The sequence below is a fragment of the Rhineura floridana genome, chromosome 5 (assembly GCF_030035675.1).
Source record: "Rhineura floridana isolate rRhiFlo1 chromosome 5, rRhiFlo1.hap2, whole genome shotgun sequence".
Taxonomy (NCBI): Eukaryota; Metazoa; Chordata; class Lepidosauria; order Squamata; family Rhineuridae; genus Rhineura; species Rhineura floridana.
The window spans coordinates 85,707,098-85,730,566 of record NC_084484.1 but is presented as its reverse complement, the minus strand read 5'-3'; the positions used below and the strand labels follow the sequence as shown (position 1 = coordinate 85,730,566).

The 23,469-nt window shown below is 41.9% G+C and overlaps 1 protein-coding gene across 13 annotated transcripts in view; it reads left to right on the top strand.

Moving 5' to 3' along the window:
• The window catches only part of DMD (dystrophin), a 2,032,119-nt gene that overhangs the window by 1,800,347 nt on the left and 208,303 nt on the right, over positions 1 to 23,469 (top strand). For all 13 annotated transcript variants that reach the window (XM_061627388.1, XM_061627390.1, XM_061627384.1 and 10 more), the window contains one exon: positions 8,631 to 8,709. In XM_061627388.1, the coding sequence (XP_061483372.1) occupies positions 8,631 to 8,709 (79 nt within the window). The remainder of the gene's footprint in view (positions 1 to 8,630; positions 8,710 to 23,469) is intronic.

The following is a 23,469-nucleotide window of genomic DNA, read 5'->3' as shown; positions in this document are numbered from 1 at the left end:
ATGGAAACTTCATCCTGCCATTTTCCATCGTCTCCAGTGTCGGTTCGGCGCCCTCTCAGTCAACCTGTTTGCTTCCAGTCACAATTGCCAGCTTCCCAGGTACTTTGCCCGATACCTGGACTCAACAGCAGAAGCAGTGGATGCTCTGACAACACCGTGGCCAGACGGTCTATTGTACGCCTTTCCTCCCATACCATTGTTAGCCAAAACCTTGAGGAAGGCGCGAACCGAAAGGGCACAGCTGGTTCTGATAGCACCATTTTGGCCACGCCGTCCGTGGTTCTCAGATCTTCTGGCAATGTCAATGATGGACCCTTGGACACTTCCAGTAACGCCAGACCTCTTATCCCAGGGTCCAGTACTGCACCAGGACCCTACTTGGCTCAATCTAACAGCGTGGCGTTTGAACGGAGACACTTGAGGTCAGCTGGACTGTCTGACGCTGTGATTGATATTATTTTGGCCTCGAGAAGACCATCTACCACTCGCATTTATCAACATACCTGGGTGGCTTTCTCCAAGTGGTGTCAGTCCCACCACCACGATCCATCCCAGGCCAATGTGCACCAGGTGCTCCAATTTCTCCATAGTGGCTTTATGATGGGACTTCGACCCAACACTCTATGTCGACATGCGTCTACTCTGTCATCCATTCTCTCAGTGTCCTCTCCTGGAGATCATATTTCCTCACATCCGTTCATCAAACGTTTTTTGAGGGGAGTCGCCCTACGCTCTCCGGCTGTTGTCCATCGGTTCCCCTCATGGAGTTTGCCGAAAGTTCTGCAGGCTTTGCAACGCCCTCCGTTTGAACCCATCAGAACTGTGCCCCTACGTATTCTGTCCTTCAAGGTCCTGTTTCTGATTGCAATCACATCTGCCAGACGCGTTTCGGAGTTGGGCGCATTGTCTTCCGCTAGACACCTCTGCGTCTTCCATAAGGACTCTGTTGTGCTGAAGACTGACCCTTCCTTTCGTCCCAAGGTCGATTCAGTTTTTCATTGCAACCAGGACATTGTTTTGCCTTCCTTTTGCCCGAATCCTACCCATCCTCTCGAGAAGGCTTGGCATTCGTTGGATGTCCGGAGGGCTCTCAAGACCTACCTGTCTAGGACCCAAGAGATTCGACGAACGGAGTCTCTGTTTGTATCCTTTCATCCAGGGTCTATGGGGCATAAAGTATCCAATCCTACCTTATCCCGTTGGTTAAGGGCATGCATTACCTTAGCATATGAGTCCCTGAAGCTGCCAGTTCCTGCTAGTATAACAGCTCATTCTACTAGGTCAGCTGCCACTTCGGCTGCTTTTGCTACTAATGCTCCTGTTGCCGATATTTGTAGGGCCGCAGTCTGGTCTTCCCCACACTCGTTTATAAGACATTATAAAATTGATCGTTATGCCTCTGCTGATGCTTCTTTTGGCAGACGAGTGTTGCAACAGGTTCTTAATGAGGATTAACATGTGGGTGGTCCCTCCCTATATGGGTTGCTTTGGTACATCCCACAGTGATGGCCCACTTCCTATGGAAAATGTACCATTGGTCTCACCTGAAAGGTGATTTTCATAGGAAGGGGCCATCACGACCCTCCCAGTTGGAGGATGACTAGTGATTTTATCAATGGGTTACATGTTATTGTTTCCATATTATATTTAAATGTAAGAGTGAAGTCAAGACCTTTAGTTCTGTTATGTTATGAAGTTAGGTTAGAGTCATGTTGTTATGCATGTAACTATTATGTTATTTTCCTGGCGGGCCTGTTGGCCTTGTTCTTGTATTTTTAGATATCTCTTTTAGACTCGCTACGAATGGAGAGTGGGAGGGGCATGACGCCCCTAGTCTTGACTTCAAAAACATTCTTGCCTTCGCACGATAGGTGGAACTATCCCACAGTGATGGCCCACTTCCTACAGTGATGGCCCCTTCCTATGAAAATCACCTTTCAGGTGAGACCAATGGTACAATTACATAGTAAAAACAAACATCAGATTAAGCAATGGATACAAGTCCTGTAAACTGGAGATTTTCACTTTTTAACAAATCATGACTATGCATGCCTACACAATAAATCAGTTATCTGGAAAACATTCCTAATTACGATGTAGCTAAGTATTATTTTATCATTATAGTGCGACCAAGCTTTTTTGGCAATCAGTGATATATTCAGACAATGCTTCCAAACATTGGAAGACCATATTGTTAATTCACTGGGGATATGTTTCAGAAGTAGACTATCCTTGACTGTTCTCCTACCTGCTTCTCTGACTGTCAGGCCAATCTTAGCTTACATGAGGGCTTATCCCATGGTGGTATCTTGTATATGGAACGCCCTCTGCGAAGAGGTTAGGTTACGTTCCTTTCTGTTTGTGTTTAGTGGGCACTTAAAAACATTTATCTTTAAACAGGCTTTTGTTTCTGCTGTTCCTGAATTTAATTTATTGGTTGTTTTGCTTTTATGCTTGTTTTTACATTTTGTAAGTTGGTTAGAATTGTTCCTTTTGGAAGGGGAAAAGGGATTTTATTTTTTTTTATAAATAAATGCAATTTATAGTCCTGCAACTGGGCAGTGAGATGAGAAAAAACTGTCTAATTAATAGGTTTAAAACACAACTGTGATGTAGAAGAAGAAATGAACACTTTTCCTGATTCTACAGATTTTAATATATTTCTAGTTTGATCCTAAGTGATGCATGCAAGTATTTCTTACAAAATCCAGTGAATCCAATGACCTTTTGAGAGAGAGAACTTTTAAAAAGTGATTTAGAGGAAAGAAATGAAAGGGGAAGGGGTGCATTATTCCCTTTCTCATCAATTGAACATGAACCCTGCTGGATCCTACAAAAGGTCCATTTTTAGTTATTTACAATTGCTATAGATGCTAGTTTATAGCAGAAATAACATTTAGGGGCTGATTGTGAAAACTCAAAAGATCCTCACACAACTTTGTGGCTATAAACCTGCTCTCACATAATCCCACTGCACTTAATCCCATTAGCGTCTATGCGTGCCATCCAGAGCTTTGCACAAGCACCTGCTTGTTTCTTTACAATTTAGTCATTCATCACCATCAAGTTACTTAAAACTTGTGTTCAAAAATTATTTGAAAGATAAAATGTATAATCAGACCTTGGAAGTAATTCATTAGGAAAAATGAATTACTTGTAATTTATTATTTTTTTGAAGAACGAGTGGGTAATTTTTTTACCTATCGATTGTAATAGAATGAGGAGTAATTTTATGACTTTTGAGGTATAATTGTAATGTTTCCAGCAGCATTACTTCTGGGCGTTACTGGAGGGGAAGTCTTCTGCTCCTCTGATTCGTGGATGAAAGTCATATGCCTCAAACTGGGCTTCTGCACAGAGTTGCTCTTCCCTCATGTTCTGTGGTTGTTTAGGAGGAAACGAGGGAGAAGGTGAAGAGCGAGATGGGGGTGGAATGGAGAAAACAATTGTTTTAAAAATGGATGGTGGTGGAGAATAATACTGGGTTTGCAATTGGCGCACGAAGTGGCCTCCACCGCCCTCCCTAGCTACTTGGCTGTATTTGCAGTGTTTTAACTTTTTTGCACCCAGGGGAAAACATTTGCTTGAGCGGGTGTGCCTTAGTTGGTGGTAGGGCAGGGTCTAGGAGATGGTTGAATGAGAGAGACAACGCTTCCTGGCTGAGTGTGTGATAATACTGTGGTAAATGGTGGTGGAGAAGAATACTGGGTTTGCACTTGACACGGGAAGCAGCCTCTGCTGCCCTCCCTGGCTACTTTGCTGCATTTGGTGTGTTTAAACTTTTTTGCACCCCAGGAGAAAATGTTTGCTTGGATGGGTGTGCCTTCGTTAGTGATAGGGCAGGGTCTGGGAGGTAGTTGACTGAAAGAGATGACGCTTGCTGTTTGAGAGAGAGTGGGGAGGTTGCATTTGTTTGGCACGTGAAGCTCTGAGTGGTGGCCTCCCCTCCCCTCCTCCCTTACCAGTGGAGACCACCACTGTTAGCTAGCTAGCCAGCCTGTCTCCCACATCCTAATAATGTTGCTTGAGCAGGCGAGCCCACATGTGCCTTAGTTGCTGGCAGGGGGATTTTCCATATAGTCCCTTCCTTCCAAAGTTCCAAAGCAAACCCATTTCAATCCATCCATGCCCCACTGCACTGTAGGCAATTTTGTTATAGTGCATAGAAGCTTGTGCAGAATTAATTAATTACCATTATTATGAATAATATTTTTTAAAATAATCTTTATTAAGGAAAAGAAAATTATGGAGTACTATATAATAATAAAAAAGAAAAAGAAAAAAGAACAGGGAAAGAGAAATAGATACATCTCATTCAGCTTATATATATGCATAAGAAAAGATATTACTAATGATATATAATAATTTCATGCAGTACTCCAGCCAACCTTGAAAATACCAACCCAATCATTTTTAGGGAGTCAGAGTGTAATGACATTCAAGGTGCACTTTAGGAAGGTAATTTATGCTACATTTTGAAAGGATGTGAAAAAATTGAAATCTGTGAGCACTGCTTGAAGGTGTGTGTGTGCTTGTTTATAATGTTTCAAGCTACTTAGATGTGCATCAGCCAAGGCCAGCACCTAGTAGGCACTCCATTTTTAAAAAAGTAACTTAAAATGTAATTGTAGTGATTAGTTTTGAGTTAGCTATAGAAGGATCAACATATAAGAAGTAAATAGCTAAATTGCCATGAGACATAGCTACAAGATCATTAGCAACATTAAGAACAATTTAAGATAAATGATTGGAGCAGAAGCCAGATTGAGAGGAACAAAACACAAAATCAACAAAAAGAAAATAATACAATGGGAAAGAGAAAGGTGCTCAGGAATTTTAGAAGTGATGGATGATGAAGAAAACTAGAATCTAAAGTGATAGATAAAGTTTTCTAGACAGTGTCTTTCAAAGGCAATAAATTCTTGTATTCATTGGTGGAAGCTTGAACTGTCTTCAGTTTCTCATTAAATACCATATTTGTTTGACTCTGACACTGGAATTTGATATAAACATCTATCACTTTCAGTTAACTCATAACTAATTATGTCTGAAGTTTGGAAATTGCGGATATGTATTGCCTGGTCACCTGATCTCATCACTCACATACATGTGTTATTTGTATTTGCCAACTTGTACCCATCTGCATGGCAGTGGGCAACAATTGCCCAGCCAAAGCTGATCGTACAGCTTAGTAGTAATTAATGCCAGGGTAGTGGATATGGTGTCCTTCAAATGGTGAACTTTTGGTGCCCCCAAGTTGTGAACTACACGTTGCATCAGCACCAGCCAGTAGTTTCATTGGTCAGGAATGAGGAGAGCTATCCACAGTATCTGAAGACACCATGCTAGCTATCCCTAAATGAATGTATAATGTCACTTGGGATTCTTCATCATTCTGCTTTTTCTAGAAACAAGTCCAGTGCTTCCAGTATGCAGTATTGAACTGGGAACATGAAAATGTGTTTTCAAACAAGCTTTTGTTATGCTACACTAATGGAATTATAAGGACTGGTCATATATTTTTCCTCCAGGATTTTTAAAATTTTAACATAGCACTCTTCTACTTAAATGTTGTTCGTCTTACATAAATGTAATCATATAGATGTTTGTATCACCCATGTAAATGAGGTTAAAAAGGAACTATATTAAATGACTAAATTTTGGCAGCATTTCTGTAACTAAAGACACATTTTATTCCATCATAATCTTCCTGTCAGTTTCCTACCCAGTTTCACACTAAGTATTCATTGTAAGGTTCACTGGTTGTGGATGGGCACTCAGTGGTTGTTCTTAGTTAAACAGCAGAGATTGCTTTGCCACTGAAAGCAAGTGCTCCCTACGTGTCTTTTTTTAAAAAAAAAAATATCATCACAATATAAACAAAGCAGTGCAGGCAAGGGAACAAAATTATTATTTATTTTATTTATTTAATATATTTATAACCCGCTCTATTTCAGAAGAATTCAGAGCGGCGAACAGAAACTACCGTATATACATACAATTAAAATAACATAATAAAAACATAGTTATATAATTAGTACAACAACAAATAAAATTTCTAAAACAATCTAAACATTACAATTAAAAGCGTGACAAAATAAAAACGTTTTGACCTGGCGGCGAAAAACTGCAAGAGAGGAGGAGAAGCGTACCTCCATCGGTAGGGCATTCCAAAGTGTAGGGGCAACCACCGAAAAAGCTTTGTTTCTAGTACCCATCTGATGGATTTGGGAGAATGGAGGGATCATAACACCAGGGTCCGCAGAGGATCTCAGGAGCCGAGAGGGTTCATAAAAGGAAATACGATTCAACAGATAAAGAGGGCCCAAGCCATGTAAGGCTTTAAAAGTTAAAACTAGTACCTTGAAGTGAGCCCGGTAGCAGATTGGTAGCCAGTGTAGCTGTTGTAAGAGTGGGGTTGTATGGGCTCGTAGGTCAGCTCCTGTTAGCATTCTGGCAGCTGCCCTTTGAACCAATTTAAGCTGCCAGGCTGTTCTCAAGGGGAGTCCTGTATAGAGCGCGTTGCAATAATCCAACCGGGATGTAACCAAGGCATGCGTTACTTTCGTTAGATCAGAAATCTCCAGAAACGGGCGCAGTTGGCGGACCAGTTTTAGCTGGGCAAAAGCACTTCTGGATACCGCCAAAACCTGGGCTTCCAAGGTCAAGGCCAAATCCAGAAGTACACCCAAACTGCGAACCTGGGTCTTCAGGGGGAGTGTAACCCCATCCAACACTGGTAAGTTCCCTATTTCCAGATCAGTCTTTCGACTAACTAGAAGCACTTCTGTTTTGTCTGGATTTAGTTTCAGCTTATTCAGCCTCATCCAGTTCATCACTGCAGTCAGGCACTGGTTTAGGGGCCGGACAGCTTCTTTAGCATCTGGAGGAAAGGAGAAATAAAGCTGAGTATCATCAGCATATTGATGGTATCGAACTCCAAACCTCTGGATGACCTCTCCCAGCGGCTTCATATAGATGTTGAATAACATCAGAGATAACACTGAACCCTGTGGAACTCTGCATAGTAGCGGCCACGGGTCCAAACAGAAGTCGCCGAGTGAAACTCTCTGTGTTCTACCCTCCAGGAAGGAGCGGAGCCACTGCAAAACAGTACCTCGTAGTCCCATCCTGGAGAGGCGGTCCAAGAGAATACTATGATCAATGGTGTCAAAGGCCGCTGAGAGATCGAGAAGGACCAACAGGGACACATTCCCCCTGTCTAGTTCTCTACGAAGGTCATCCACTAAAGCAACCAGAGCAGTTTCAGTCCCATGACCAGGCCTGAAACCAGACTGGAAAGGATCATAATAGTCTCTTTCCACCAGAAAACGCTGGAGTTGGGTGGCAACTACTCGTTCAATGATTTTACTTAAAAATGGCAAATTGGAAACTGGGCGAAAGCTATCTAAACAGGAAGGGTTCAAAGAGGGTTTTTTCAATAAAGGTCTTACAATGGCCTCTTTTAAACATCCGGGGAGATGGCCTTGTTGGAGAGAGGCGTTAATCACCCCGCAGGCGCAATTGGCCAGTCCTCTTCTGGACTGTTTTATGATCCAGGAGGGACAAGGGTCAAGTGAACAGGTAGTAGGTCTCATCCCACCGAGAAGCTTATCAATATCATCAGGGTGAACAAGCTGAAAAGAATCCAGTTCAATAGGACAAACAGAGTCCGAGAGTACATCCGTAGAAATTACAACAATGTTGGCATCCAAGTTGGAGCAAATTTGAGCAACCTTGTTGTTAAAGTAAGAAGCAAATTCCTGGCAGCGAATGAGTGAGTGGTCAGCATTGGTCTCATGATGGTCAGGATTGAGCAAGCCTTTGACCACCCAATACAGTTCTTTTGGTTGGTTGTCAGCTAAAAAGATGGCAGCCGAAAAGAAAGTTCTTTGCGCCGCACGCCTAAATGCCGTATAAATCTTTGAAAATCTTTTAACAAAAGTTGGTCAGATAAGCTCCGAGTCTTCCGCCAGCGGCGCTCTAAACCTCTATAAGTGCGCTTACAAATATAAGTAGCTGTCGCCACTGAAAAAGATGCACAGTAAATAAACCACACATTGTAACTTCATTTCCAGATACTTTTTTAATTGGAGGCATTAGGAACTACAATTGTTTCTCAGTTTTCAGATAGACTCGGCAAATTTCCAGGTTAAGAAATAATTTTACAAATGGGCACTGTCTCTGTTTATACTGCTTATTTATAACTTTCCATTTGAAAACATTACTGTACATATGTTCAAATGCAGATAAGTAGGTTTTCACTTTAATGTCTGTAAGAAAAGAAGCCATGTCTGGGTGACTGCAAAGGTAGAAATTTTGTTGTTTTTTAAGCTGGACTTTATCCTCATGAGCCTGATCCAAAACAAGTTGAGGCTGTGCTCTTGCACATAATTATACATGCTTGTTTGGCATTTACTCATTGGGATTTACATGGATGTAGCTGCATACAGGATTCTAACAAAAAACTCTTTCCATGTTTAAAGTATTCATTCTACTATTTCAAATTGTGGTAGCTATAATCTTAGGTTTACGGACATCTTTTTTACGGTAAGGTCTTTTTTTAAAAAAAAAATGAGACACCTTATTGTCTCCTTTATTACACTGCACTTTTTTCCCCCTCTACGCAGGTGGCCATTGAGGAGCGTATCAGGCAGTTGCATGAGGCCCACCGAGATTTTGGCCCTACTTCACAGCACTTCCTTACCAGTAAGTAATGGCTCACTTTTTGCTGCTCTTGTTGCCAACTTGCATATGAAACTATTACATGTATGTAATATAGTCAGTCCTTCCAGAGGTGATAGCTACGACTTATCATTCCTTTCATTAGAAAGCAATGTTAAGGACAGTTTCATAGTTCAACAGTTAAAATTCAGTGCGAGCTGAAACTTTGACACAGAAGTCCATAAAATTCAATACCCTCCCTCCCAAAATCTCTAAAATTATGACCTGCTCACAAACACCACATGAAGTGCTAAATCTGTATGGTGACTATACCACTTTAGATTGCAAGTGAGGAGCAGAGGTTTGTAATACCTGGTGTGAAAACAATTTCCAGGGTTAAGAAAATTAGATACCAGGGGAAAGGGCTCTAGGTAGCCTAGCCATCTTCCTTGCATTTTTTGTATATATTTTCCCTACTGGTGGCCCATTCTACCTGGGAACACACACACCTACTTACTGTTTAAGGTGATACAGTTGAGAAACACAGGTTTATCACACTATCTGGTGTTTGTTTGAACATGTTTCCCATCCTTTTACCAGTTTCATTTTTTTATTATGACATTCTTTCCAGTTTTATCTACCACTCAGAAGAACTTTATGTATAGAAATATACTGACTCGAATGATTACAGGATCTTGTTCATTAGAGTACCAAAAAACCCGGCTGTCCTTATGATAGGCATTTAAGAGTTGCAAGGATCCCTGGGAGATGCAGTGCCTATCTGTGAGATCTATGTAAGTGCTGTGGTTTAATTGTTCCCAGATGAGTGAATAAAAACTATTCATTTATCTAGGAGAATGTAAATGGGGCAGCTGGTGGTACTAACTGTCTGAAGCAAGGGCCAGGCCCTCTCAATTTTGTATGATATTTCTGTTACATTTCACTGTCTTATAGAACTTACTGCAAGCCAAACAGAATAAATCCTGCTTCCATTTATACAGCCTCATTTCATTTCTTGGGCACAGTCTACATATGCAGCAGATTGAATTCTAAGTTTGTAGAATTGATTGTGCTATTTCAAACTGCAAGTATCGGCTCATACTTTTTGAATCCTCCCTTCAGGAGAAGACTATTGGAAAGAAGCTTTCTTCCTGAAGATTTTTTTTAAAAAAGATTGGGGAGCATCCAAAAATGATATAGTCCACCAACAGTCTGAAGTGAAACAGTCTACTGTGCCACCTCACCTCATTTTATTGTATGTGGTCTCAGCAGAGTGAGAGAGAATCTTGGGAATTGTACAATATGTGATAAAGGGACTATTTGACTACATTTTATGTAGTGCTCCTGCATTAGTAGCATGCCTATGAAGACTCATGATATGACAAGAAAAAAAGTTTGTTCTGTGAAAATCAAACAGAAAAATACATTGCTGTCAGTACAGTCAGGATTGCATTGCTGGGGGCGGGGAAAGATTGGGGGACAGAGGAAGAGTGGTTGAGCTCTCCTCACCTATGGGACAAATAGTTCTAAAACTGTTGTGAATGGAGACATAGGACGAGTTCCAGCAAGGGTTTGCCAAAGCAGGTTGTCTGACTCTGTAAGATCTACAAAAGAGCTGGATGGAAGATGATATTGTAGCTTTCAGGCTCTTCCACTCGTTAGAAACCTTATTACAAAATAAGGCAATGAAACACACAGTACCTAATTTGATCCTTAATGTCAGGGGGCAGTGTATACAAAGGGTAGTTCAGTGGTTAGATGAAGTTCAAAAAGGGTTAGCAAACAAAAAAACAAAAACCTGGAGCACACAGACAGTCTCATCTCGAGGAATAAGAGGCAAATCTAGCAGCAGCATATTTTTATTTATTTATTTATTATTCGATTTATATCCTGCCCTTCCTCCCAGCAGGAGCCCAGGGCGGCAAACAAAAGCACTAAAAGCACTTTAAAACATCATAAAAACAAACCTTAAAATACATTAAAACAAAACAACTTTAAAAACATTTTTTTAAAACTTTAAAGACATCTTTTAAAAAAGGGTTTAAAAAAATATTTAAAAGCAATTCTACCACAGACGCATAAACATCTTTGAACTTTCACTAATCCATCTGCAGGTCAATCCCTGCAAAGGTTGATTTCAGGATACTGATTCCATTAGTCTTCTCCTCTGCATCTTTAAGACATGACACACTTTTTTATCTTTCAATTTGCTGGCTGCAAAATCATGCATATGAGCACATTTGTTCATGTGTCTACCCAAGTGAGTGAGAAGGCTATTTCTTCAGACTCCAGAATGAGATTTACTCTCAACTCACTGAAGACAAGGGACTGTATTCAAGGAAGTCCTCCTCAGAGTAGACCTACTCAAGTCAATTAACATCAGTGGGTCTACTCTGAGTAGGACTAGCATTGAATACCACCCAAGGACTTAAACACATTGGGTTGTAACCAGTGTAGTGCTAAATTAAAGTCACTTAGTGCCAGTGAAATATTGTTGCACAAGAGAATGCATGAGCAGGTTGCTGATAATTTTGTTGCACAATAGATCACTCAAGTTTCCACTAGCGCAACGGTTGTGTTGATTCCTCTGTTGTGCAATGTTAAAATGCATCCAACAACATTAAAACATTAAACAGCCCTCCACTTGTTGACAGAGAACATTCAATACAGCCCATTGATGATTGTGGATAAGGAAAAGAGGGGAAAATACTGGGTGCTTTTTTCTTTGTTTTTAAAGTAAGGCCTTGCACAGATAATTTGGAAACTACTGTATTTTCCAACAAAGCTGTTTCTTTCAAAATGTTCTCTCATGTTCATTTAGCAAAGATGTTTCCAGCTGGTCATTATCATATACAGCCTTCAGCCTGCTCTCAGCTAATATATCTTTAATGACAATGGCTACTTTTTAAGATAAAGTGTATCACATTTGCAAGTTGCACAGTATTATTCAGCAAGGCTATTATACTGATGTCCAACTGAGGACAGAGAAAGCTGATGCATATACTTGCTTATTAAAGAGTTTTAGTCTTCAAAACATCCTCTCATGACACCCTGCCCCCCCCCCAAGAAGTTGGTAGTGATCAGGTACTTATTTAAAAACGATATTCAACCAACGACAGTACGCTATGTCCACTGACTGGAATGGAGGGAGGAACAAAAAGCCACGGAGAAGCTACTTCAAAATGGCAACTAAGAAAATCCTTTAACTCAGCAATGGGGGTGGGAAGAGAGATAGAGGGTTATTACTTGTAGAGCCTTTATAAGAGATTTTTTGGAGTCTTTTGAAAGACTGCTTGAAACAGCATCAAAGCAGCAAGGCACAGATTGAAATGAAGCTGTTTGAAAGCCATGTCTTTGGCCTATTGTACTGTGATTATAGGAAAGTAAATAACAAAACCATATTTAAAGGATTGTAATAGCGGAATAGAGCATAGGCACAGGATAATGGTCTCCTGCTGCTTGTTTAATGCATGTCAGGGGAAAATCAACCAATAGATGATGAGGTTTTATTATTAAAGTAAAAGACATTGTGAGCTGATGTGTTGAAGTTTCTTTACTGCTACTATATCAAATCATTAATGAAGTAGGTGGAGCCACTGGGTGTGGCAAGACTTTCGGTGGGCAATACAGTTATAGTATTATTGAACAGCTGCACTGTAATTTATATCACGACCAAAGCTGGGTTTCAGGCCAAGAAGGAACATAACCTGTTCTTTGCAAGGTACTTATTTTAAAGTATGATGCAATATTAAGAATAAATTGAATTTTCACAAGCAACAATTCCTTTTGAATACGTGGCTTGACACACTTTCAGCCACTTTGTGACACATAAATGCAGATAAATGGACTGGTAAACTTTTTTTCTGGACTGCACATTTTGCTTTATATGTAAATGTTGAAGTAGAATACCAAAAGTGACCAAAATTATTAATAGTTTCACCAATTTGGTTTTACAATAACAGCAACAACATTTTATTATAGTCAGCCAAACATTAAAGAAAATACAAACTGTATAAATGCATAGTCACAAAATCAAAAGAGCAAAGGTGAGGATTTAAGAGCTAATAATAATAATAAAATTTAATTTATGTGTCGCCTATCTGGCCGGTGGCCACTCTAAGCGACGTACATATAGTAAAATGCAGCAAAATACAATACAATAAAATACAATATAACAATATAAATTAAGATAACAACAATACAGGGTAGGAGGCGTTTCGATCATAAGAACATTAAGCCTCCCCAGAAGTCTCAAAAGCCTGTTGAAAAAGCCAGGTCTTTAAGGCCTTGCGGAACATATTCAGGGAAGAGGCGTGCCGAAGATCTTGTGGAAGGGAGTTCCAGAGGGTGGGGGCCGCCACTGAAAAGGCCCTCTGTCTAGTTCCCGCCAATCTAGCTGATTTGGTTGGCGGGACTGAGAGAAGGCCTTGTGTGGCCGATCTTGTCAGGCGGCATAATTGGTGGCATTGTAGGCGCTCCTTTAGATAAACTGGGCCGAGACCGTATAGGGATTTAAAGGTTAATACCAACACCTTGAATTGGGCCCGGAAAACAACTGGAAGCCAGTGTAGATCAAACAACACTGGCATGATGTGGTCCCAGCGACGACTGTTTGTAAGTAGTCGAGCCGCCGCATTTTGTATAAGTTGTAGTTTCCGGACCGTTTTCAAGGGTAACCCCACGTAGAGCGCATTACTGTAATCTAATCGAGAGGTGACCAGGGCGTGTACTACCAGTGGGAGCTGATGAACAGGAAGGTATGGTTGCAGCCTACGTATAAGGTGTAGTTGATACCAAGCTGCCCGGCTCACTGCCGAAATCTGAGCCTCCATGGACAGCTTGGAATCAAGTACAACCCCGAGGCTGCAGACCTGGTCCTTCAGGGGTAGACTCACCCCATTGAACTTCAGGTCAACAGTTCCCAACCTTCTCTTGTCCCCCACGAGTAGTACCTCGGTCTTGTCGGGGTTCAGTTTCAGCCTATTCCTTCCCATCCATCCACTCACGGACTCCAGGCACTTGGACAAGGTCTCCACAGCCAACTCTGGTGAAGATTTAAATGAGAGATAGAGCTGAGTGTCATCCGCATATTGGTGACACTGCAACCCAAATCTCCTGATGATCGTCCCCAGCGGCTTCATATAGATATTAAATAGCATGGGAGAGAGGATAGAACCCTGTGGCACACCACAATTTAGAGGCCAAGGGTCTGAAACCTCCTCCCCCAATGCCACCTGTTGGTACCTGTCAGAGAGAAAGGAATGGAACCACCGTAATACAGTGCCTCCAATTCCCAATCCCTCCAGGCGATATAAAAGGATACTGTGGTCAACAGTATCAAAAGCCGCTGAAAGGTCAAGGAGGACAAGAAAGGTGAATTCTCCCCTATCTAATGCCCTCCTCATATCATCTACCAGAGCGACCAAGGCTGTTTCAGTTCTGTGACCAGTCCTGAAGCCCGATTGGTATGGATCTAAGTAATCCGTTTCATCCAAGTGTGTCGACAACTGATTAGCCACCACTCACTCAATGACCTTGCCCAAGAATGGTAAATTTGAAATTGGGCAAAAGTTATTAAAAACTTGGGGATCCAAGGAGGGCTTCTTCAAGATGGGCTTTACAATTGCCTCCTTGAGGGCTGATGGCATCACACCCTCTTTCAAGGATACATTTACCACCGCCTTAATCCCCTCACCCAACTTCTCTCTGCAGCTCATAATGAGCCACGATGGGCAAGGGTCAGTTAGACAGGTGGTAGGCTTTACAGTTGAGAGCACCTTGTCCACATCCTCAGAAGAGAGAGGCTGAAAATGATCCAAACATACCGGCATGCAACTGGCCAACTCTGGTTCATCTACTGTATCCACGGCGCACGGGATCAAGCTCCGTAAGCGTTCGATTTTATCAGTGAAGTGCTTAGCCAAAATGTCACAGGAGGCTTTTGACTGTTCCACGGGTTCCTGAGCAACTGGACCGACCAGGCTTCGGACCACTTGGAATAACCTCCTGGGACAGCACTCTGCAGACGCAATAGAGGCAGTAAAGAAAGCCTTCTTTTCTGTCTTTATTGCCACTTGGTAGGCAGTTACTGCTGCTCTAACTTGTGTCCGGACACCTTCGGAGCGGGATTTCCACCACTGGCGTTCTAGTCGTCTCACCTCCTGTCTCAGAGTACGCAACCGTGGTGTATACCACGGTGCTAACTGAGTTCTGTTCAGGGGGAGAGGATGTTTCGGAGCCACCCGGTCTAACGCCCCGGTGATCCTTTCGTTCCACTCCATCACCAGGGTTTCGACCGGGCAACCTTCAGCAGGTTCCAATTCCCCTAGCGCAGTCAGGAATCCATCAGGATCCATCAGGCGCCTGGGGCGGACCATTCTAATAGGTCCATCACCCCTGCGGAGGGGGTGCGGCATCGAAAAGTCCACGTTTACCAGATGGTGATCTGACCATGACACAGGGGTGGAAAGAACCACTCCCAGCTTCAGAGCACTTCTCTCCTCTCCCAGGACAAACACAAGGTCGAGAGCATGACCGGCTACATGGGTGGACCTAGTATTACTAAGGTGCAGTTCCCAGGAAGCCATGGTTTCCAGGAAATCCCGAGGGGCTCCAGTGAGAGTGGTCTCGGCATGCACGTTGAAGTCACCCAGCACTAACAATTCTGGGGACAACACCCGTACAGCCGAGACCACCTCCAGCACCTCGGCCAGGGAATCTGCTGTGCAGCAGGGTGGGCGGTACACAAGCAGGATCCCTAAACTGCCCTTCGGGCCCAACGAGCTAACTGCTACATGTTCAGCAATAAGTTTATTGGAACCCCCTCCCAAGGAAAATACTCAGAAGGGACTCTAAGGACTGACTGGGAAATACATTCTCTGATCCCTTGACAAAATGTACAGTAAAAAACATATGAGAGTCTGCTTCAAGTTCCAGCTGATTGCACGGACAACACCTACCCTTTAAAGAAACTTTAGCAAATCTGCCATCTAACATCTTTGAAGGTTAAATGTTAAAACATGCCAGCAGAACAGCTCTTCTATACTTAGGTATTGTTAGAAAGTATAAGTATGGCATACATTAGTTAGAGGCAGACCAAGTCAGGCCCAGTGAGCATACATGGCCCATTGGCTAAATAATGTAACTTTGGGCATCCATATCTTTTATTCTCTATTTAACAATGGATTTTTGCTTGTACTGAGTCTAAGGACAGGATATAAGAAGGGGAAAAACAGTATTATTTTTTCCGATTAGCTCTCTTTCCCAGGTACACATAAAACAATCAAGTAGCACCTGATAAACCAAAGACATTGGAGAAATTTGGTTTTAAACCAATTATTTTATTTTAGTGATTTTCTTGTTACTTTGAGTGCAATTTGTGCTTGTTTATTCAGAAGTAAGTCCCATTGCGATACTCCCAGATAAACGTGCATAGGATTGCAGCCTTAGACTGCAATCCAACAGATTACTCAGACGTAAGCTCAATTGGGTTCAATGGGGCTTACTCCAAGGTAAGCAGCCTTAGTCTACAGTCAAATGCTCACTTATCTGGGAGTAAGCCTGTTGAACTAAATGAAACTTACTGCTGAAAAGACATGCATAGGATTGTGCCAATAAAGGATCAAAATCTTATCCCAGTCTGCATCTGTGCTGGAATTGCTTTCTAAGCCATTTTTAGCATTGTTTTTAAAATATGCTTTTAAGATGTTTTGTTATTGATGTTGTTATGTGCCTTATGACTTATGGCGACTCTATGAAACACGACCTCCAATAGCATCTGTCATGGACCACCCTGTTCAGATCTTGTAACTTCAGATCTGTGGCTTCCTTTATGGAATCAATCCATCTTTTGTTTGGCCTTCCTCTTTTTATACTCCCTTCTGTTTTTCCAAGCATTATGGTCTTTTCTAGTGAATGCTGACTTCTCATTATGTGTCCAAACAATGATAACTTCAGTTTCATCATTTTAGCTTCTAGTGACAGTTCTGGTTTAATTTGTTCGCAGTCCATGGTATGCTCAAAGCTCTCCTCCAACACCACATTTCAGATGAGTTGATTTTTCTCTTATCCACTTTTTTCACTGTCCAGCTTTCACATCCATACATAGAGATCAGGAATACCATGGTCTGAATGATCCTGACTTTGGTGTTCATCTTTGATACATCTTTGCATTTGAGGACCTTTTCTAGTTCTCTCATAGCTGCCCTCCCCAGTCCTCGCCTTCTTTATTTAGTTGCATTTCTAAACCGCCCTATAGCTAGCAGCTCCCAGGGTGGTGTACAACATGATAAAACCACAATATTTAAAATACAGCAACTGTGTATTGCGCAGACAATATAAACATTATATAAACAAAGTGAAAGAAAACTAAAAAAATAGGATTAAAAGCTTAAATACTTTAAAATGCCTGGGTGAAGAGGTGGGTTTTTACCTGGTGCCGAAAAGATGACAGAGAAGGCGCCAGGCGTATCTCATCTGGGAGGGCATTCCATAATTCGGGGGCCACCACCGAAAAGGCCCTAGATCTTGTTACTGTTCTCCGGGCCTCTGTATGGGTTGGGACCCGGAGAAGGGCCTTAGACGTCGAGCGGAGTGAACGGGTAGGAACATAGCGGGAGAGGCGTTCCATCAGATATTGCGGTCCAGTGCCATTAAGGGCTTTATAGGTAAGGACCAACACTTTGAATCTGGCCCGGAAACATATTGGAAGCCAGTGCAGTTGGGCCAGAATAGGTGTTATGTGGTCGAATTTCTTCATCCCAGTAAGAACTCTGGCCGCAGCATTCTGCACTAGCTGAAGTTTCCGAATCATTTTCAAAGGTAACCCTACGTAGAGAGCATTACAGTAATCCAATCTAGAGGTTACCAGAGCGTGAATAACTGAGGCTAGGTTCTCCCTGTCCAGATAGGGTCGTAGTTGGGCTACCAGCCGAAGCTGGTAGAACGCATTTCGTGCCACTGAGGCTACCTGGGCCTCCAGTGACAGAAGCGGATCTAATAAGATCCCCAAACTACGGACCTGTTCCTTTAGGGGGAGTGTAACCCCATCTAGGACAGGTCTGACATCAACCATCTGAGCAGAGGGCCCCCCAACTAGCAGCATCTCAGTCTTGTCAGGATTGAGCTTCAGTTTGTTTGCTCTCATCCAGTCCATTATCGCGGCCAGGCAGCGGTTCAGTACAGCAACAGCCTCACCTGAAGAAGATGAAAAGGAGAAATAGAGCTGCATATCATCAGCATATTGCTGGAAACGCACTCCATAACTCCTGATGACCTCACCCAGCGGCTTCATATAGATATTAAAAAGCATGGGGGACAGAACTGAGCCCTGCGGGACCCCATACTGGAGCACCCAGGGACTCGAGTAGTGTTCCCCAAGCATCACCTTCTGGAGACGATTCTCAAGATAGGAGCACAGCCACCGCCAAGCAGTGCCTCCAACTCCTAACTCCGCGAGTCGCCCCAGAAGGATACCATGGTCGATGGTATCAAAAGCCGCCGAGAGATCAAGGAGAACCAACAGAGTTACACTCCCTCTGTCTTTCTCCCGACAGAGGTCATCATACAGGGCGACCAAGGCTGTTTCTGTACCAAACCCCAGCCGAAAGCCGGATTGAAATGGATCCAGATAATCAGTTTCATCCAAAAGGGCCTGGAGTTGGCGAGCGACCACGCACTCTAGAACCTTGCCCAGAAATGGAACATTTGCTACCGGCCTATAGTTCTTAAAGTTATCAGGGTCCAAGGAGGACTTTTTTAGGAGCGGTCGCACTACCGCCTGTTTCAGGCAAGGTGGGACCACTCCCTCTCGTAACAAGGCATTAATTACCTCCTTGGCCCAGCCGGCCGTTCCATTTCTGCTAGCTTTTATTAGCCACGAGGGGCAAGGGTCCAGAGCGGAAGTAGTCGCCCGTATCTGTCCAAGCACCAATCAGCCTTCTTCTGATTTCTTGATTATTATCTACATTTTGGTTAATGACTGTGCCGACGTATTGATAATCCTTGACAAGTTCAATGTCCTCATTGTCAACTTTAAAGTTATATAAATTTTCTGTTGTCATTACTTTAGTCTTTTTGACGTTCAGCTGTAGTCCTGCTTTTGCACTTTCATCTTTAACTTTTATCAGCATTCGTTTCAAATCATGACTGGTTTCTGCTAGTAGTATGGTATCGTCTGCATATCTTAAATTATTGATATTTCTCTCTCCAATTTTCACACCTCCTTCATCTTGGTCCAATCCCGCTTTTCGTATGATATGTTCTGCGTACAGATTAAACAAATAGGGTGAAAAAATATACCCCTGTCTCACACCCTTTCCAATTGGGAACCAGTCAGTTTCTCCATATTCTGTCCTTACAGGAGCCTCTTGTCCAGAGTATAGGTTGCGCATCAGGACAATCAGATACCGTGGTACCCCCATTTCTTTGAAAGCATTCCATAGTTTTCATGATCTACACAATCAAAGGCTTTGCTGTAATCTATAAAGCACAGGGTGATTTTTTTCTGAAATTCCTTGGTCCGTTCCATTATCCAACATCAGTTTGCGATATGGTCTCTGGTGCCTCTTCCCTTTCTAAATCCAGCTTGGATGTCTGGCATTTCTCGCTCCATATATGGTAAGAGCCTTTGTTGTAGAATCTTGAGCATTACTTTACTTGCATGGGATATTAAGGCAATAGTTTGATAATTACTGCATTCCCTGTGATCCCCTTTCTTTGGAATTGGAACATATATTAAACCTTCCAGTCTGTGGGCCATTGTTTAGTTTTCCATATTTCTTGACAAATTTTTGTCAAACTTTGGACAGATTCAGTCTCTGTAGCTTGTAGCAACTCTATTGGTATGCCATCTGGTCCTGGTGATTTGTTTCTTCCAAGTATTTTAAGAGCAGCTTTCATCTCACATTCTAAAATGTCTGGTTCTTCATCATACAGTTCCTCCGTGAATGAATCTGTCATTCTGGCATCTCTTTTACAGAGTTCTTCAGTCTATTGCTTCCATCTTCCTTTTATTCATCTCAGTCAGTCAGTGTGTTCCCTGTTGATTATTCAACATCCCTACTCTTGGTTTAAATTTCCCTTTCATTTCTCTAACCTTTTGGAATAGGGCTCTTGTTCTTCCCTTTTTGTTGTCCTCTTCTATTTCTATGCAATAACTATTGTAATAGTTCTCTTTGTCCCTATGTACTAGTTGCTGTATTGTTGCATTTAGGGTTCTGACCATGTTTCTATCTCCTCTTGCTTTTGCTTTAACCATTTAAAGAGTTTCGTCATTCACCCATTGAGGTTTCTTTTTAACTAGAGGTATTGTCTTTTTGCATTCTTCCCTGATAATGTCTCTGACTTCACTCCATAGTTCTTCTGGTTCTCTGTCAACTAAGTTTAAAGCCTCACATCTGTTCCTTATTTGATCTTTATATTCTTCTGGGATGTTATTTAAATTGTATTTTGGCATTATGATTGCTTTGTTGTTGTTCTTTAGATTTACTCTGATTTTCGATACGACCAGTTCATGATCTGTACCACAGTGTGCTCCTGGTCTTGTTTTCGCAGAAAGTATGGAACTTCTCCATCTGCTGCTACCAATTATATAATCAATCTGATTCATATATTGACCATTTGGTGATGTCCACGTGTACAGTCTTCTTTTCGGCTGTTCAAAAAATGTGTTCACAAGCAACAAATTATTGGCTTCATAGAATTCAGTAAGTCTTCTGCTTCATTTCCGTCTCCTAAGCCCCATTTTCCCACAATTCCTAGTTCTTCTGTGTTCCCTACTTTTGCATTCTAGTCCCTTATGATTGTCAGCATATCTTGTTCTGGTGTGTGATCAATTTCCTCCTGTACTTCTGCATAAAATCTCTCCAGTTCCTCTTCTTCTGCATTTGCCGTTGGAGCATAGACTTGGATGATGGTTATGTTAATAGGTTTCCCGTTTAATCTCATTGATATCACTCGCTCAGACCTTGCATTGTAGTTCCTAATTGCTTTTGCTACATCTCACTATTAAAGCAACCCCGTTTCTTCTTAATTTCTCATTTCCTGCATAAAATATTTTGTAGTTGTCTGATTAAAAATGTCCCATTCCCATCCCTTTTAATACACTCAAGCCAAGTATTGTAAGGTTGATACGTTCCATTTCTTGCTTGACAATTTCTAACTTTCCCTGGTTCATGCTTCTCACATTCCATGTTCCTATTGTGTGTGTCGTACAACTCCGGACTCTCCTTTCGCATCTGTGTGCATCAGCCTTTGGGCTTCCTTTCGGCTTTGACCCAGCTGCGTCATTAGTCACAGTGCTACTCGTACTTGCCTTTTGTTCTTCCCCAGTAGCTTGGTGAGTGCCTTCTGACCTGGGGGTCTCATCTTCCAGCACTATCTCAAGTTGCATTTTGGATACTCTGTTCATAGGGTTTTTGTGGTAAGAGGTATTCAGAGGTGGTTTACCATTGCCTTCCTCTGAGTTTGGATGCATCTTAGTCTGGTGTCTCAGCTTTGACCATTCCACCTTGGGTGCCCCTGCTAGGAGTTTAGCCTCTTGGTCTAGACTCCTGACGGCATTGCTCTTAGCTTCTTCAACACTCTCAAACCCCCTCACCATGTTAAGGTGTGCATCCTAAAGGGATGCTTTGTTTTGTTGTTATAGGTTTTAAAGTCTTTTGTTTTTAAGATGTTTTAGAGTGCTTTTAGTGTTTTTGTTTGCCACCCTGGGCTTTTTCTAGGAGAAATAAAACAGCTGGAAAAACAAAATAATAAAATATAAATTTGGAACTAGGTTTTCACCATAACTATTTTTGAATGTCCATGGGAAGTGGTAGCTTTCCATGACTATTCTAGGTCTGACATATTTAGTCTGCTACATCAAGATGAACCTTCCTACACTTATTTAACACTTTTGTAACCTTACCTTCTTTCAAGGAACTTAGAGCAATGTGAAGTAGGCTGGGTGATAGTTGTTCGGTATGGTTGCCCTATGTGCTTCATAGTGGCAAATTTCTGATGTTCAAGCCCAACATTCTAGCCACTGCATCCTACTGGCTATTTCAGATCTACAATATTGCAGTGGTTCCATTGCATGTCCAAAATTGCAGGTAATTGAGGGAATAACATTAAATCACAATCAGTTGTATGTTTGTGTTTGCAGTCAGCCCTGGGTGTGCTTATCCCATGAGAATATCAGAAACACTGTGCTCAATATTTAAAAAGCTTGTTTAAGCTGATCATCTGTTAGACTCTCTGGCTCCCTTTTCCCTCCACTCCATTCTTTACCACCACCATCCATTTTTTTAAACAATTGTTTTCTCCACTCCACCCCCACCTTGCTTTCCATCTCCTCCCTCATCGCCTCCTACCCACCCACAAAGCACAAGGGAAGAGCGATGCTGCACAGAAGCCCAGTTTGAGGCACATGATTTTAATCAACAAATCAGAGGAGCAGAAGACTTCCCCTGCTCCCCCCCCCAAGTAATGCCCCAAAGCAATGCTGGAAACATTACAATTACTCCTCAAAAGTAATAAAATTACTCCTTGTTCTATTACAATCAAAATGTAAAGGAATTACCCACTCATTCCTCAAAAAAGAAATAAATTCCAAGTAATTCATTTTTTGTAACTAATTACTTCCAAGCTCTGTCCTTTATAATGTACAGAGACAAGTAGATTGTCTGTTGATCATTATCTGTATTAGGATGCTACCAATCATTTCAAAGCCAAAGCATTCTTTCTAGCCTTGAAAACAAAAAGATAGATTTATTTTTAGATGAACAGTCTAAGTACAGAAATAGAGAGTATTTGTAGAGAGTAACCAGAAGAGGTTCCGATAGGCAAAACCTAATATCAAAGAATTACACAAAGAACTGTGGAAAACCAGATCCTTAGGATAGATTCAAATTGAAGTTTAAAAAGGCAGCCACCAGATTTTTTTTCTCCTTTAGCATTAACCTGGCTTCCTCCTTCCTTTGCTATGTAAGAAGACACATACCTCCATCAATTTTCTCTACTGTCTTTCTTCATACTTAGGTAGATTTGTCCACGTTTGAAAGGAAAGCAAAACCTATAAGTGCAATTTAAGTGATCATGCATCACCCTTTTAAAACAAATGAACACACAATCAATTTTAAAAGAGACATGAAACTACTGAGGATGGGGAAAAGGTTTGTGACATCTCAAGTACCAACCTTATCAGCTTCTGCTGCATACGTACAGGACCACCTATTTAAGGTCCGTCCGAGAGAGAATATAGTTTGAACAGAATGCAGCAGGTGTGTTTCCACACCACTCAGCTAAAGCAATATTATATTTGTACATAACTTCATACCTCTTGAGGGCAAGAGTCAGTGGCTGTGATCCTGAGAACTTCAAGCAGAAGGAAACTCACAAAAGGGAACTTTGTTGTTCCTTTCTCCCTGTGCCGCCTGAAGAGCCTCTCTAAAGGGGAAAACTTTAACAGCATGGGATTAGCCTTGGGGTCTGCTGGTGGGGAGGGAATGGCCCAGACATGGGTAGAGCATCTTGTGCTAATGGACCTTTAACTTGTGTAAGGAGCCTTCACAGATTTTGGTCCATTCACCTTTCCTACTGCACAACCCACATGCTTTTCAGGAGAGTCTCCTAACACTCTGAATAAGTATTTCAGGGGCACAAAAGGGAGGTGATAACTAACAAGAAAATCTCCTTCTACTCTTGGTTCACAGGATCTAAGCCACTTTGGATAGAAATTTAGCAGGAACAGGAGTAGATTCCATTAGGGAATGTTTATCTGAAATGGAATGAAGCATAACTTCTTGCCTGGCTAGGTGGAGAGAA